Source organism: Pelodiscus sinensis, chromosome 1 (genome assembly GCF_052426305.1).
Source record: "Pelodiscus sinensis isolate ZL-2025 chromosome 1, ASM5242630v1, whole genome shotgun sequence".
In the NCBI taxonomy this organism is placed as follows: Eukaryota; Metazoa; Chordata; order Testudines; family Trionychidae; genus Pelodiscus; species Pelodiscus sinensis.
This window is the reverse complement of record NC_143052.1, coordinates 243222083-243236231: the sequence shown is the minus strand read 5'-3', so window position 1 is coordinate 243236231 and position 14149 is coordinate 243222083. Positions and strand designations below refer to the sequence as shown.

The following is a 14149-nucleotide window of genomic DNA, read 5'->3' as shown; positions in this document are numbered from 1 at the left end:
CTATAATGGTGTCTTTTATAACCAATTAAATTATCAAGGCTGAGATTTGAAGTTTTCTGGATTGGGCCTTTTTTCCTTAAGGTGCCATTGTTGCCAGGACATTCTCTCTCATTGCAGCTCTAGAGCAGGCTGCTAAACTGTTGGGCATTAGACCAGGGCAGGATTAAGAGCGATCCAGGAGCCCACCTGTAGGCCTGGACCCTTCCTCCCCCTTGAAGGGGTAGTGGTTGAGGGCCTGTCTGTCAGAGAGGCAGAAGCATGGAGTCCCCTTCCTCCTACACACACTCTAGGGCTACATCTAGACTACATCCCTTTTTCAGAAAAGGGATGCAAATTAGACGTATCGCAATTGCTAATGAAGCAGGGATTTAAATCTCCCACGCTTCATTAGCATAAAAATGGCTGCCGCTTTTTCCCCCGCACGGAGCTTTGTCGGAGAAAAGCGCCAATCTAGACGCTGATCTTTCGAAAAATAAAGCCTTTTCTGAAAGATCCCTTATGCATCTTGAAATAAGGGAGATTTAAATCCCCACTTCATTAGCAATTGCGATAAGTCTAATTTATATCCCTCTTCCGAAAAAGGGATGTAGTCTAGACATAGCCTAGGAGTGAGAATAGGGCTCTTCCTCTTTCCTTAGGAGCAGCAGGATAGTTTTGAGGATGGTCTCCCTAGTCTGAAGGGGAGCTGTGTCTAGACTGCAGGCACTGGTTGCAATTGCAGCTCAAGCAAATGTGTCTGAGTCAGATTTACTCTAGTGAATTCAGGTCCTAGATCAGGGAGGCTGCAACAGAATAAGCTTTTTATACCAGTCTAGAAGGCTATGTATTTACGCACAAAGTGAGCTTGTGCTGAAGCCCGTGCTGCCAGTTACTCTAGCTAGCTCAAGCCCTGAACTAGTGAAACACTACCTCACATATGTCAGTTCAATCTGCAGTTACACACTACACTGCAATAAAAGACCCATGGAAAAGCTATAGCTGGCCTGGATATTCTGACTCAGACTAGTGGGGCTTGGGCGGAATAAATGCTTAGGCTGGAAGTCAGGCTCTGAAACTCCATACTGGCAATCCCAGTTCCAACCTAAGCCTGAGCATCTGCAATTCTCAGCCCCACAGCCCAGCCCTGGTAAGCCTCAGTCAGTTGTACCTAGACTTTGAGACTTGCTGCAGTGGGGGTTTTTTGTTCAGTCTAGAGACAGACCTGAACTAGCTAAGGTAGTTCCCACTCCTTAAGCTATTGTTCTGAGCTGTGATCTTACTCAGGCAGGCATTGGTTACATGTGGGATATGTTTCTTTTTTCTTTGGAAGCAGGAGGGCTAGCTGTTGTTTTTTCTTCAAAAAAGTATGAACCAAGCTGGGATTCTGTTGTCATAACAGGATTCCTGCACATGGGTCCTGGGCCCAGGCTTTAAAAATGTATTAAACTTGCCCTGACAACATCCTGTTTTCAGTTATTTCTGGCACATTAAGCCTCTGTGTGGCTCATGTTTTCCACAGTTGGTTGTTCCGAAAGGTGAATCCTTTTTGGTTACTTTGAGCAAAAATAATCCAGCTATTGTTTTTTCTTTAAGTGAAAGAAGGAGGCAAGCACAGTTTTCTTACTTTGAAATTCTTACAACTTTTGTCTTCACTACCTAACAGTCAAAAACATGGTGCTTTAAATACTGCCGTTTGTCATGAAATTAATCCTCATTGACAAGTAGCACATATGTGGACTTACTCTGGAGCAGTTTCAAACTTTTTGGCCCATGGCCCACCCCACTCAATGTAAAACTTTCCATGGACTACCTGTTGCTAATAGAAACTCGCCACTAATTACATAATTATGCCTGAGCCATTTTGCTAGTGCTGCAGCTAGTTAGAATGGTTTAATTTAACTAGTAAGAAAGGAAATATTAGTCAAAATTATTAAACTGATTAAACACTTTAACTTCCTCATGTTAGCTTACCAAACTTCATTTTATATAAAGTAGAAGGTTTCAACATTGTATTTATGTCAGGGATCCAAAACTTTTTTTGGGTCACGGGCCACTGACCCACAGAAAAATCAGCTGGGGACCACACAAGTGAGAAGTGCACATACACAAAAACCCTCTAAAAAACTACAACCCTCACTGATGTGGCCCCAGCTGAAACACCTCACTCCCCTGGTGCTCCAGGGAACACAGGGAGGACTGAGGTTCCAGGCCACATTAACTCTTCTGAGGTTCCAGGGTATGTGCATTTTGTGGATGTCTCTAATCTTTGGGGTAGGGCCAAAAATGAGGGGTTCAATGTGCAGAACAGAATACGCCAGTGAGTGGGATAGGCATGGGAGTGCAGGATCTAGGCAGGAGGTGAAGTGTAGGAGGGGGTGAAGATGCAAGGTATGGATAAGGAGGTAGGGTGCAGGAGCAGGCCGGGAGTAGGTGTCTGACCACAGGGAGGGGACAGGAGCAAGGGTGGATGCAGAGTCTGGCCAGGAGAGAGGATGCAGGAGCAGGCTGGGGTAGGGTGCCTGGCTAGAGGTAGGGTAAAAGAGCAGGCTAAGGGTGCAGGGTTTGGGCATGAGGGGAAGGGGGGATACTTACCTTCTTTTGCACCCTCACCCCCCGATCCTAGGCATCTCAATGCAGGCACGGCCTCCCGCTGCTCCCATTGACTGGATCCTGGCCAATGGGAGCAGTTGGGAAAATCTCCAAGTATAGTGTGTCCATGTGGTGCTGTTCCTCCAGCCAGGGTGAGTGGCAGCACATGGAGCCGCTTCTGGATGTGCTTCTTCCCCACGAGCCAGATCCTGCAGGGAGTGGGGCTGAGTTTAAGCTGCGTTCCCTCCTCCAAGGTGGCCACAGACTGTTTGAGAACCACTGCTCTGGAGGAAACAGTTTTGGATTTGGCCAAATTCTGAGTGCTTGAGAATTTCATACTGAGCAACCATAGTAGTTTTTGCTAAGCTTGTTAGAGATTATAACCTGCTACATTTTATGCACTCATAAGATGAAAATGACCTATTGTGTGGTGATACACTTTTGGCGTATTACCCTATGCACATATAGTAGATACTCATAGAAATGACTGACCAATGTTCTTGGGCTTGTTTTCATTCCTACAATGTGAGTAACTGGTGTTCCTGCAAAGTACTTTCTGTTCCTGTCCCTCTATCCCCAAAGAACCTGGATCCTGTAAAATGAACTCAGAGAAAAAATTATCAGGAAGTGATATGCGTAACTCAAGTACAAAACATATTCTCACTTCTTTTATTCACCTGAGAAGCTCTAGATGTGCTAAAGACCAAATTGAAGATTTAATGAAATGTTACAGTATCAGTTGTACAGAGGAAAACAATTCAGGAGCATTCAAGATATTCTGGTGCTTTGGAACAAAACTGTTTCTCTTTTAATACTTGCAGGTCTGCTACTTGGCATGCGCAATAACAGTTTCCTTCATATGCAACCATCATCTACTGAAGCCTGCAAATTCATTAATTGCATGATAAAAAGCTAGATTTCACTTACTTTAATTGCTTAGTGAAGCTTTACCAGAGAAAGATTTGATTTTACTTCCATGCCTGGAACAGAGACCAGACCATCAGACTGATTTTGATAAATGTGCCACTTGGCATTTTGTTAGACACTGCTGTTTCCAGTGCAGTTAAGGGAATCCAGGTTTAGAATAGCCTGTTTCCTAACTTAATGCTATTCATCTTCCCTCTCTTCCTCTCAGGTTCCTCATACAGTGATGGTGACTGTGTTCCCATTCCTATGATTTTGGGTACCCAGAGAAGCTTACATACCATATAAGGGCTTAACTTTGTTTGCAGTTTGCAAGTGTTTTTTAAAAAAACTGTTCATGGGATTTTCCCACGTAGAACATTCTAAGTAATTTGTACGTCACACTGCTAAAGATCAGTTTGTGCTCTCTTGCATGCATCCATCCATTCTTTCTTCTTGTTCCCAGCCTATTTGGGATGCCATAGTTTGGAAAATTATAGACATGTGGAAACAATACAGTGGCTGCCAATAAAAAGAAATAACTATATAAGTGACAGGTGCTTTAGGAATGCACTGTGGTAAAGTACAGGTTGGCAAACAGAAAGCTTTTAAATGATGCCCACTGTCCATACATAGGTTATATTGCTGTTTAAACTCCTTTTCAGGGAAGGGGATATTTGCTGGCCAGTACAATGTGATCACTGCTGCGGCTATTTGATAACTTACTAAGACTGAGAATTCCACATATCAAACCACCTTATTTTGCTCCCCCCCCCCACCTTGCTCCAATCCCCTACCTCATTTGTTTGTTCCATCCACGTGTTCCATCTTTTTTTTTTTTTTTTTTTGTAGATTGTGGAGCAGGTACTGTCATTTAATACCTGTTTATACAAAGCTTAGCATACAAGGGGGTTGAAGCCTCTTGAGCATGCAATAATAATGGTCTACTAGGTCTTTAGAACCTTTTCTATGAGACCCTTCCTCTCGACTCTAGTTCTTCCTCACTGCTCTTTTATAATGTCACATGTCTCCCTAGCCTATTTTTGTCCTGGTCGGCACATGGCAGTTGGTGGTGGGAGCTGGTTCTGACACCTTGCTAGCTTTGTGCTGAATATTGCATTAGCTGCTAGAAATTGTCCAGTTACATGACAAATGTTTTGTACTTTGACTTGTGACCAATAGTTTTGCATCAATAGTGATACTGATGTAATATGTTATGAGCCAATGTTTCAATTATCCATTTCCTTATGAGATACAAACTGAAATATAAAATAAAACACTTTAAAATATTTTACCATACTAGGGATGTTAAATTTAGATTAATTGGCTAATCGAATAGTCAATGCAGTTTGCATCAACTATTCAATTAGTTGATAAGGGCGCCTCCGCCTTGAAAGTGTAGCAACAGTCCCAGGGCCCCAGGCTCCTTGCAGCACTGATGTTTTGAAACACTCCTTCCTCGTTCACCACCCCTGCTGCCTCTTTCTGATAGAGGCACCAGGGCGGGTGGGGGGGGGGGAGGAGGATGACGACTAGTCAACTAGTGTGTTGACTATCCGATAAGCATTTGCTTGGTTGGACCACAATATATGTTAGAGGTGGTTTAGCTCAGTCCATTTTCTATCTGGATACTGTGCCTATAATGCAAGGAGTCTACATGATAGGTCTTGCTTCTACAAAATTGTGGGGTGGCGTTTTTGTTACTAAAATATTCAGCTTCTTACTGTGATTTGGTAAAAATGCAGTAATTGGAATGCTAGAATGTAAATAAAAATGTGCAATTTATGAGTCATGCAATAAGTCTGGTTTACATCAGTTTACTGGATTTTGAAAACTATTATGTATTTTAATTTTCCACAGAAAAATGGGGGTGGTGGGTTTGCTTTGCTTGTTTGTTTTTTTGAGGATGGATGGGTGAGACTATTCACTCACAAAGATACAAACAATCTTTAACTTTTAAAATGTTGAGAATTATTACATCATCATGATGCTCATAATTAGCTAGAAAAGACAATTAATTTTAAAATGTCTTTTGTTATTTTCTCTTATTAAAGAGAAGTCAGAATCCAGGGTCAAGGAAAACAAGACACAGACCCCTTTTCAGGGACATAGTCGCAGTCTACAAGTCTCTGATGAAAATATAGAACAATCCACACCTATGCCAGGTAATATCCATTCATTATAAAATGGAGTAGCAAATCAAAATGTCTGCTGTACGTAATTTCTCCAGTTTTATCTCTTAGCTAAATGGCTTTTCACATCAGTTTCCTACTGAATAAACCAGTGCCTACATACCTCATACTGATTTTATATGAAACTACAGGAGACTATGCCCAAACATTAGGGGTCATAGTCTGTGCTAGCCTCAAAATGAGCTCCAAAGTTGTACCTGAAAGTTTCACAGAGTAGGTAGTTAGATATGTGACTGCCCCTGCATGTGTACACAGTGTTAGAGCCCAAGCTTTAAAACATTAGTAAATGTCAAATTTTTTAGAATAAATCAGAAAAAGCTTTTCTACGTTTATCTTCCTCTGACTTTAGTATCTAGCTATCACTGCCATAGGTGCATTAGAAATGCCTATATTGGCTCACCACATCTCTACATTTACCCTGTTAGCATGTCACAGTTGTTGCCAGAGTAAGTGATTGCTGAGAAGCCACAATTTGCCTTAATGCTGATTAAGTTACACAATTTACTCTTCCCCCCACCCCAAACAGAGCCTACAAGTGTCAGAGCAAAGACAAACATGAAGAATGCCCAACGATATGAATTTTTTAAAGAGCATGAAGGTAAATATTGGTTGTTACTTATTTTTGGTAAATAAGACTGCATTAAGACAAGATTTTCTCATAGGCACACAGATAAAATACCAGTTGGCTCTTCCTACCCATCTCAACAAAATGAACTGTAGTTTTGTTAAACTGAGTCTTACCTAATGCAACAGAGGTATAATTTCAGCTTTGTTGTCCTATATTTATTGACTTAGTAAGCTACTGCTATTTTTAAACTCTTGATTTATGCCTTTCAGTTGGGTTTTATTCAGCTAAAATGTATTGTGTGTGTTCAGCTGAAAGAGAGCAAACATTTTTCTCTGGCTATGGCAATTTGTTTGCATAGACCTCAATTACAAAATTAAAAGGGCAGATTTTGTTGTTGTTGGGCTGCTTGGTTTACAATAAAAGCATCTAATAAAGTGAGACATGAGAAATCAGAACTAAATACGATATAAAACAATGGTCTACTTATGCCCTAAATTTAATTTTTTACTCATGCTGCTTGGCTTTGGTTTCAGAATTCATCAAACAAGTCACAAGAAAATAATTGACATAGCTTGCCAATAAAGCTCTAGGTTAGCATGACTTTATCTGTCAGCTGAACTTGATTCCACAGATAAATGCAGTATTGCTATTTTTAACATGAATGCAACAAATAAAAGTGTGTGGATGTATTATTTTCCTCAAGCAGCCAGTCATCCAGTTGAAAACCTACAGCTTGTGATTCCTAGCCCCTAAACCACAGGAAGAAGGGGCTATTCGAGGCATTTGTTGGAGACAATCAGATGGAGTTCAGCAGCAGTACTGCAGATGGCAGTTTCTCTTTCCACTGCACTGAGTCTTTGCTTTACATTAGCATGCATCTCATGCTAAAACCCACTAACGTACTAGTATAAAAGCTGGCATTGGATTCCAGAGTACTGTGGCTGCAGATTAGGTTGCCAGAATTAAGGGTGCTGTTTCTATGGGCTAGATTTAGTATAACACGTGTTCAGCTTCTGTGCATACCATTTTTTCTGAGCTTCCAGAACTTCACTCGGAAGCCAAATGTTTACTGGCAGAGCATCTGAGTCCAAGGTCAGATTACTGCAGAAGCAGTACACATAGGCTTATCCCTGAGGGAAGATAATCATCTCTCTAGGGACAACCTCATCTCAGCTGAAGGAGCAGCATTGCCTGGCTTTGAAAGGGAGATCATCACAGTGAATTACATTAAGGGTAGAGAGATTAAGTAAAATATTGAAATTGGATCCAACAAGACATCTCTTGCTTTCCTCCTTCTCAACAAAAAAACACCCCAAAAAACAAAAAGGAAGAGAGATGAAGAGTGGACATGCTAGAAGAGGCAGAGGAGACAGGAGGCAGGATAAAACAGAGACGAGCAGGAAAAAAGGGTGGGGAAAAGAAATGCATGAAAATCAGTGTGTATGTGGAGGGGTATCAAGAGACACAACATAGAAGCAAATGGGCATGGAGCGAGGGCTGCTTGACAAAGTCAAATTTCTTTCCTTAGATCTTACTCTTTGAAAGCAATAAAAGGGTTCCCTCATTTACAGTAGGGTCAGACATTTTAAATTATAGCTTGTTGCTGTTAAAAATTTATTAAGCATCAACATTTATTCACTCCCTCATCTCAGTTATTAAAACATTTCTATTACACGAGCAGGAGAGTTAGGAGTAGTAGTTATTGCATGACAGAGGCACGTATGGAGGAGTGACCAGAGAGTCCTGTTCTAGATCTCACATAAACAAGGTTTAAAAGTATTTGGAGTGAAATGGAGGACCAAACTGAAGTTGAAGTAAATGGTGGTAACTTTCCCATTAAAGCTGATATTTAAAGAGTGCATTAAATTAAACATGTTTAAGGCCTAAAAAAAAGTGAATTTTGCATGTTTGGCTTTCATGGGTATGCAAAACAAGTGCAACTTCATGCTGATGGAGTGGGAGAGTGTTATAATAAGCAGAGAAATGAAAGCTGTCCTCCCACTCCTACCTCCCCCGCAACATTCTAATTTACATCCACACACTCCTCAACACATTTGGGAGAAAGCCAGGCCCAGCATAATCCGGTGCAGCTACCATTAAGTTCCAACAAGTTGTATCCACTTATGCCAGCCTTGGATTTGATCCTAGTAGAACACCAAATCAGTGACTACCTAATTTTCAGCATACGAGTAATCCCAATTACAGGTCAGATTCAATATCCTTTTTACACTTTAATTAGTGGTGTAAAATGTATTCCAGGTACAAGAGGAAGTTTAAAAATTGTACTGTTTTGACATTTAGATCTCATTAATCCAGGTTCTTAAGTACATGTAGTACTGTAAGCATGAGTAGTTTCAGGAGTTTATAAACTTAAGGTTAGGTACATGGGTAAGAGTATCTTGATGAATCAGGGCCAAAATGTCACATCAGTGCAAATTACAATATTTTACCTCTCGGACCTGACAGCTAATTTACTCCACTATTTAAGTCACTGTTGAGTTGATATACAAAGCAGCGTTTGAAATGGTCCTTAGTTTGGATGGATTACAGGACAGCAAAATTTTAAGACACAGATAATTTGTATTTAAAATTGGTCCAACAAGGTAAACCCATAAATTCAGAGTTGGGTTTAAATAAATGATAAAACTTTTACAGCCTTCCATAAATATTGAAATTACAGTTCACTTTTGTTGACATTTAAGGACCAATCCTGTAATCCTCACTAGCTTTTATCAACATAAATGAAGGAAAGAGGACTGTGGTTCTTATGCATGCTTGTCTATTCGCTGATCTGAGTGACTAAAAAGGGAGAAGAGATGAGAGGGAATGTAGGTGCATTCTTACCAGTTGAGCTATACAAAATATTTACATTAGCAAAGCTATAAGAGCAAGTCAAGAAAATACACCAAACAGCTGTTTTTAATTATATATCTCAAAGTTGCATGATTTTAAAGAGTTTGCCTCAGTGCTACTTAAATTTTTGCATTAAACACTGGTTTTACTAATGGAAAGAAATTACAAAAGGAGAAAAATATTTCAGTATGATTTGCAGCAATGTTTAGAATACATTGTTAACTTACTAATACTACACATTTTTTCCCTCTAATTTCCTTTAGGTATTCATGACAAGAAAAAAGCAAAAGCTGCAGATCTTAAAGGCCTTCTAAAGCACATTATCATAGCCTGTGTAGCCGTTACTGGTTTGATATTGGCTGTAATAGTGTTCATGCACATATTTACTTCGATATTTGTGAAGAACAAACAGTGAGTTGTTGTTTCTTCCCCCATTATATAGTACATCATTGCTATCAAATAATTAAGATGTTATGGCTAAATACACACAACTGCTTTTTGAATTCTGGAACACAAAGTATTAATTTATCCAAGTAAAAAGACAGAGTGTAAATTAGGTTTTTGCTGTAAGATCATTTTTAAATTATTCAAATTTATAAAACATATGTTGCTTTCTGAACTTTTTTTATTATTGTAGGGAACCGGTAATAACTAATACATACAACATTTACAAAAGAGAAGACCTGACAAAAGATAAAGCCAAAACAATCCCAGAAATAGATTGCAAAGGACTGAAAGAAGACACTACTGTAGTGAAAAATCATTCTGAACACAGTAACTGGAATCAACTACCAGTTCATTTATCAACAGAGGAATCTAAAAAACAGGGTAAAGATTTAGAACCTTCAGAAAAACAACCAGGGCATAATCCTACCTCCATGAACTCACCATCAAAACGGACTGATGAAAAAAATATTATTCCATTAGCTTCAAAATGTAAACACTCTTCACAAATGCCCCCTGCCAACTGTTCATCTTCAGAAATAAAAACATGCAAGAACCACAAACCTAGAACTTTAAAAACAAATCAGTGTTGTCACAAATCAAGACACTGTTATACAAACCCAAAAGAACATGGTTATAAAAGACTAAAGGATAAAGATCTTGCTCTTCATAGAAAGCATTTAAACCACCAACGATCGTCTAGGCATGACAAACATAGATCAAGATTTAAAAAATGTCATGCAACTCATTCAAATTGTTCATTTCAAGATGGATGTTATAGTAACTCAAGTCCTTCTGATGATTCTTCATCAGATGTATACAAGTCAGAAATATCCCAACATGATGGTTCAAAGTGTACATGTTCTCAGCACAGAATGGGTTCTTGTAGCTCTGATTCATATTTTGATTAGAGCATTAGTAGCATTCAAAAGAGTAAATGTGAACATTCTACATGATCAGAGAAATCCAGCATCATGTAGTATCAGTCATTTTACCATGTGTGATCATGACAGTCCTATAGGTTCTGGAGGTTGCTTTCTTTTGTAATCATGCTAATAAATACATATTTTTATATTAGGCTCCAGTACTTCCAAGTTTTGCTTGCTAATGACATACATTGTTAATCTAACAAACATTTTCTTTATATGTTTGAGTTTTCACAATGCAGTATTAATACTATAAATGACGTGCACAGAAAAAATTCATACTGAATGTGAATCTATCAAGCCTTTTGTCTCAGTTCCTTCAACCATAGTGATCATCCTCTATAGGGTGAGGAATATGAAGAGTTCAGTTTATGGAAACCTGCATTCTAACAAAAGTAAATCCTTTACCCAGAACTGGTCCAGTTCTAACTAAGCAAGAATAAAGGGTTGCTAAATATTACAAGACACTTACCCCTGTCCCAACACCAGAATTGTAAACGAGAGAGAAAGAGAAAGTATGAGCATTATGAAGGGCTTTATTCAGCAAATCACCTTTGCAGGTGCTAAACATTAAGCGTGAATGGTTCCACTAATGTCAAGTGGACTGCTCAAGTGCTTTGCTGAATCAGGGCCTAAATAAAGAAGCATTTTAAAGGATGGAAGTTTAATCATGCACAACAAATGTTCACATTAAATATTAGAACAGAATCAATTTAAACTGCTCTGAAGAGGACAACATTTTCAAACTTGTGCATAAATCTGTGTAGTATTCTTAGTGCAAAGAAACAATTGAATGTTTACTTAAATACATAAAACATATAGCATTAGACTTTCAAAAGCTTTCTGTGTTAACCTAACTGCGATCTAACTGAAGTATAAATTAGGCTTGTGCTCTGAGTGCTTTCACATCCCCTACTCCTTGCTTATGCATTACTCTGAACCAGTGCCACTGATAATAATCAAGATTTGTGTTAATCTTTTGGATGAAACAAAGCATAAATGTCGGCTCAAAATACAGTTGGCTGATAATGAGGATTCTGAACAAAAACTCCAAACTTAACCTTGGTATGATATATAATAAAACTGTACATAATAAAGTTACACATATCTACACACATGTACTTTTACCATTTTCTAAAAACTATCGTTATTAAGAATATAGGCAGCTATTTTAGGGCCTGTATGCCCTAATCCTTAGAAGACTAGCACACATACAATCTTAAGTATGAGTATACCTTCTCAAAGTTAAGCATTTGTGTCACTCTTTGCAGAATCAGAGTCTTACTGGCTTAGGACCCAATTCAGGATAGCACTTAATCATGTCTTTAAAGATAAATATATACTTAAGTGCCACTGACATGTTTAAGTGCTGTCCTGAATAGGGATTCTTTTCTGAAGCAGGTATTAGAGCAGTGAGGAGCAATCTAGGCTAGTGAGTGGGCTGCATGAATGGCCCTCCATCTCGGTGGGCTGCCAGATTGTTGTATCCAAGAGTCTCCCAGAATAGGTTGTTTTGCTAGCTGCGCTTGTGTATTTAGACTATGCAGAGTGCACCAAATGAATGGTAGGAGCACTTTGATTGGATGCAGGAGCAGTGCATGGCTTTCAAAATGTTGCATGCAATGAGCACGCACATCACTTCACATGCCTTTGCTTTATGTGCATGTCACTTTTGTAGTACTGGTAGAAAAAAACCTCTGCAGACAAAAACCAGCAAAATCTGGCATCCCTGTTTGTAGGCAACAGTAAACAAAATGTCTTGTGGATCACACACAGAAACTCAATGGACCACATGTGATTCTTGGGCTGCAGGTTACCCACCACTGCCTTACGGTATGTTTACACTATGGGATAAGGTCGAATTTAAGATACACAACTTCAGCTATGTTAATTGCGTAGCTGAAGTCGAAGTACCTTAACTCGACTTTTGGCGCTGTCCACGCTGAAGGAAGTTGAAGGGAGAACACTCTCTTTTCGACTTCCCTTACTCCTTGCGGAAGCAGGACTGTTAGCATTGACCGGAATGCCCCTCTCAGTTTGAATTAGTGTGTCTTCTCTAGACTCGCTAATTTGAACTCTAGAAGACCAACGACAGCAGCTTGCATGTTCTTTGTACCGTAGACCCTTAGTGTATTACTGTTTCAGATGGGCAGCTGTGTTAAAAAAAAGCTTTAAAAAGAGTGGCCCTGTAGAACCTAAGGGTATGCCTATACAGCATGCTTATTTTAAAATAAGCTATTTTGGATTTTTTTTCAAAAATTGTTTATTTCAAAATAGCATGTCTACGCTACAGGGAAGCCTCAAAATTAGACGGAGACAGGCTTCCTTAATGTGGATGTGCAACCTTGAATTAGAGCCCCAGGAGGCACTGGGGAGTAATTACAGTAGACTTCCGATAATCCGGAACCTATGGGACTTAGGTAGTGCCGGATTATCAGATATGCCGGACTATCAGGAGGTACTATAAACAGGTTATATATATACACACTGTATATAGTGTTCTTAACCCTTTTTATTGTACATACTGTATTCTGTAATGTTTTAGTTTTTTAAGCCTTATTTACCCTTTTTGCTCAGTGCAGGTGCTGCCGCTGTTACCTTGTGACTCTTTTTTTGCTGAAGCTCACTCACTAGGCTCTTGCCATTTTGATGCCAGACTATCAGGAGTGCCGGACTATTGGATGCCGGACTATTGAAGTTTTACTGTATTTTGAATGGCCCTGGGGAGGAGCTATTTCAAAATAGCAGCAGTGGAGCATCCACACTACCCCTATTCTGGAATAGCTATTTTGGAATAAGTGTTATTCCTCGTGGAATAAGGTTTACAGATTTCAAAATAAGGCGTCCGTTATTTCAAAATTATTTTGAAATAACGGAATTGCTGTGTAGACCCTCGGATTATTATTTCAAAATAACTGTGCTGTGTAGATGCACCCTTAGAGACTAATACAAAATATAGATAGTCATCTGAAAAAGTGGGTTGTACCCACGAAAGCTCATGATACTATCTATATCTTTTGTTAGTCTATAAGGTGCTACAGGACTACCTTCTTGTTTTTTAAGAGTTTTTGTAGTGTATTGCTGTGGGAGAAAAGTTACAGAGAGAAAGTAGGTCTGATTATAAAGAAAAAAAACCAGGAAAATATACAAAAGTAGGTTTGTTTTATTTTTTGTAATCCCATTCCTTTAAAAAAAAAAATGCAATTGGGATGATTGTATTTCAAAAAAGACAGAAAAGTGCTACAGTTTTAACTCTGAATAAAGTATCAACCCATCAGTTTTCCAAGAGTTCAATGACATTTTCTAAGAAAACTACACTATTGGGCAGAAAGGATTAAAATATAAAGAGATTAGGAGTTTGGGTGGGAAAGAGAAAGTGTAGTATTAATTGTTATTAGCACTAGAAAAATCGAACAGAGCATAACAAATTAAAAATAACCATGTAAAAAGCATTACCCAATTCTATGCAGTCAATATATGAACACTGGAGATAAAGCAGGAAAGGTAATAGCAAAGCTGATAAAGAAATATTCAGAGCAAACCCTTGGAATCATATCCTCTCTCTAAAATGAGCCAACGTTGACTGTTTCCTTTCCAGAGGAAATTAATAAAATACTTCCAGATTATGAAAAAACGTATTTACTCATGTGAAATTAAAAAGAAAAAAAGAGGAATAAATTATCTAATGGAATCCA

The 14149-nt window shown here is 38.9% G+C and overlaps 1 protein-coding gene across 3 annotated transcripts in view; it reads left to right on the top strand.

The window, feature by feature from the left end:
- The window catches only part of LOC102445872 (uncharacterized), a 39096-nt gene extending 28497 nt beyond the window's left edge, over positions 1–10599 (top strand). For all 3 annotated transcript variants that reach the window (XM_006138961.5, XM_025179418.3, XM_025179417.3), the window contains 4 exons: positions 5526–5636; positions 6190–6261; positions 9348–9495; positions 9722–10599. In XM_006138961.5, coding sequence (XP_006139023.1) covers positions 5526–5636; positions 6190–6261; positions 9348–9495; positions 9722–10439 — 1049 coding nt within the window. In that variant the 3' untranslated portion in view covers positions 10440–10599. The remainder of the gene's footprint in view (positions 1–5525; positions 5637–6189; positions 6262–9347; positions 9496–9721) is intronic.
- Positions 10600–14149: the final 3550 nt, after the last annotated feature.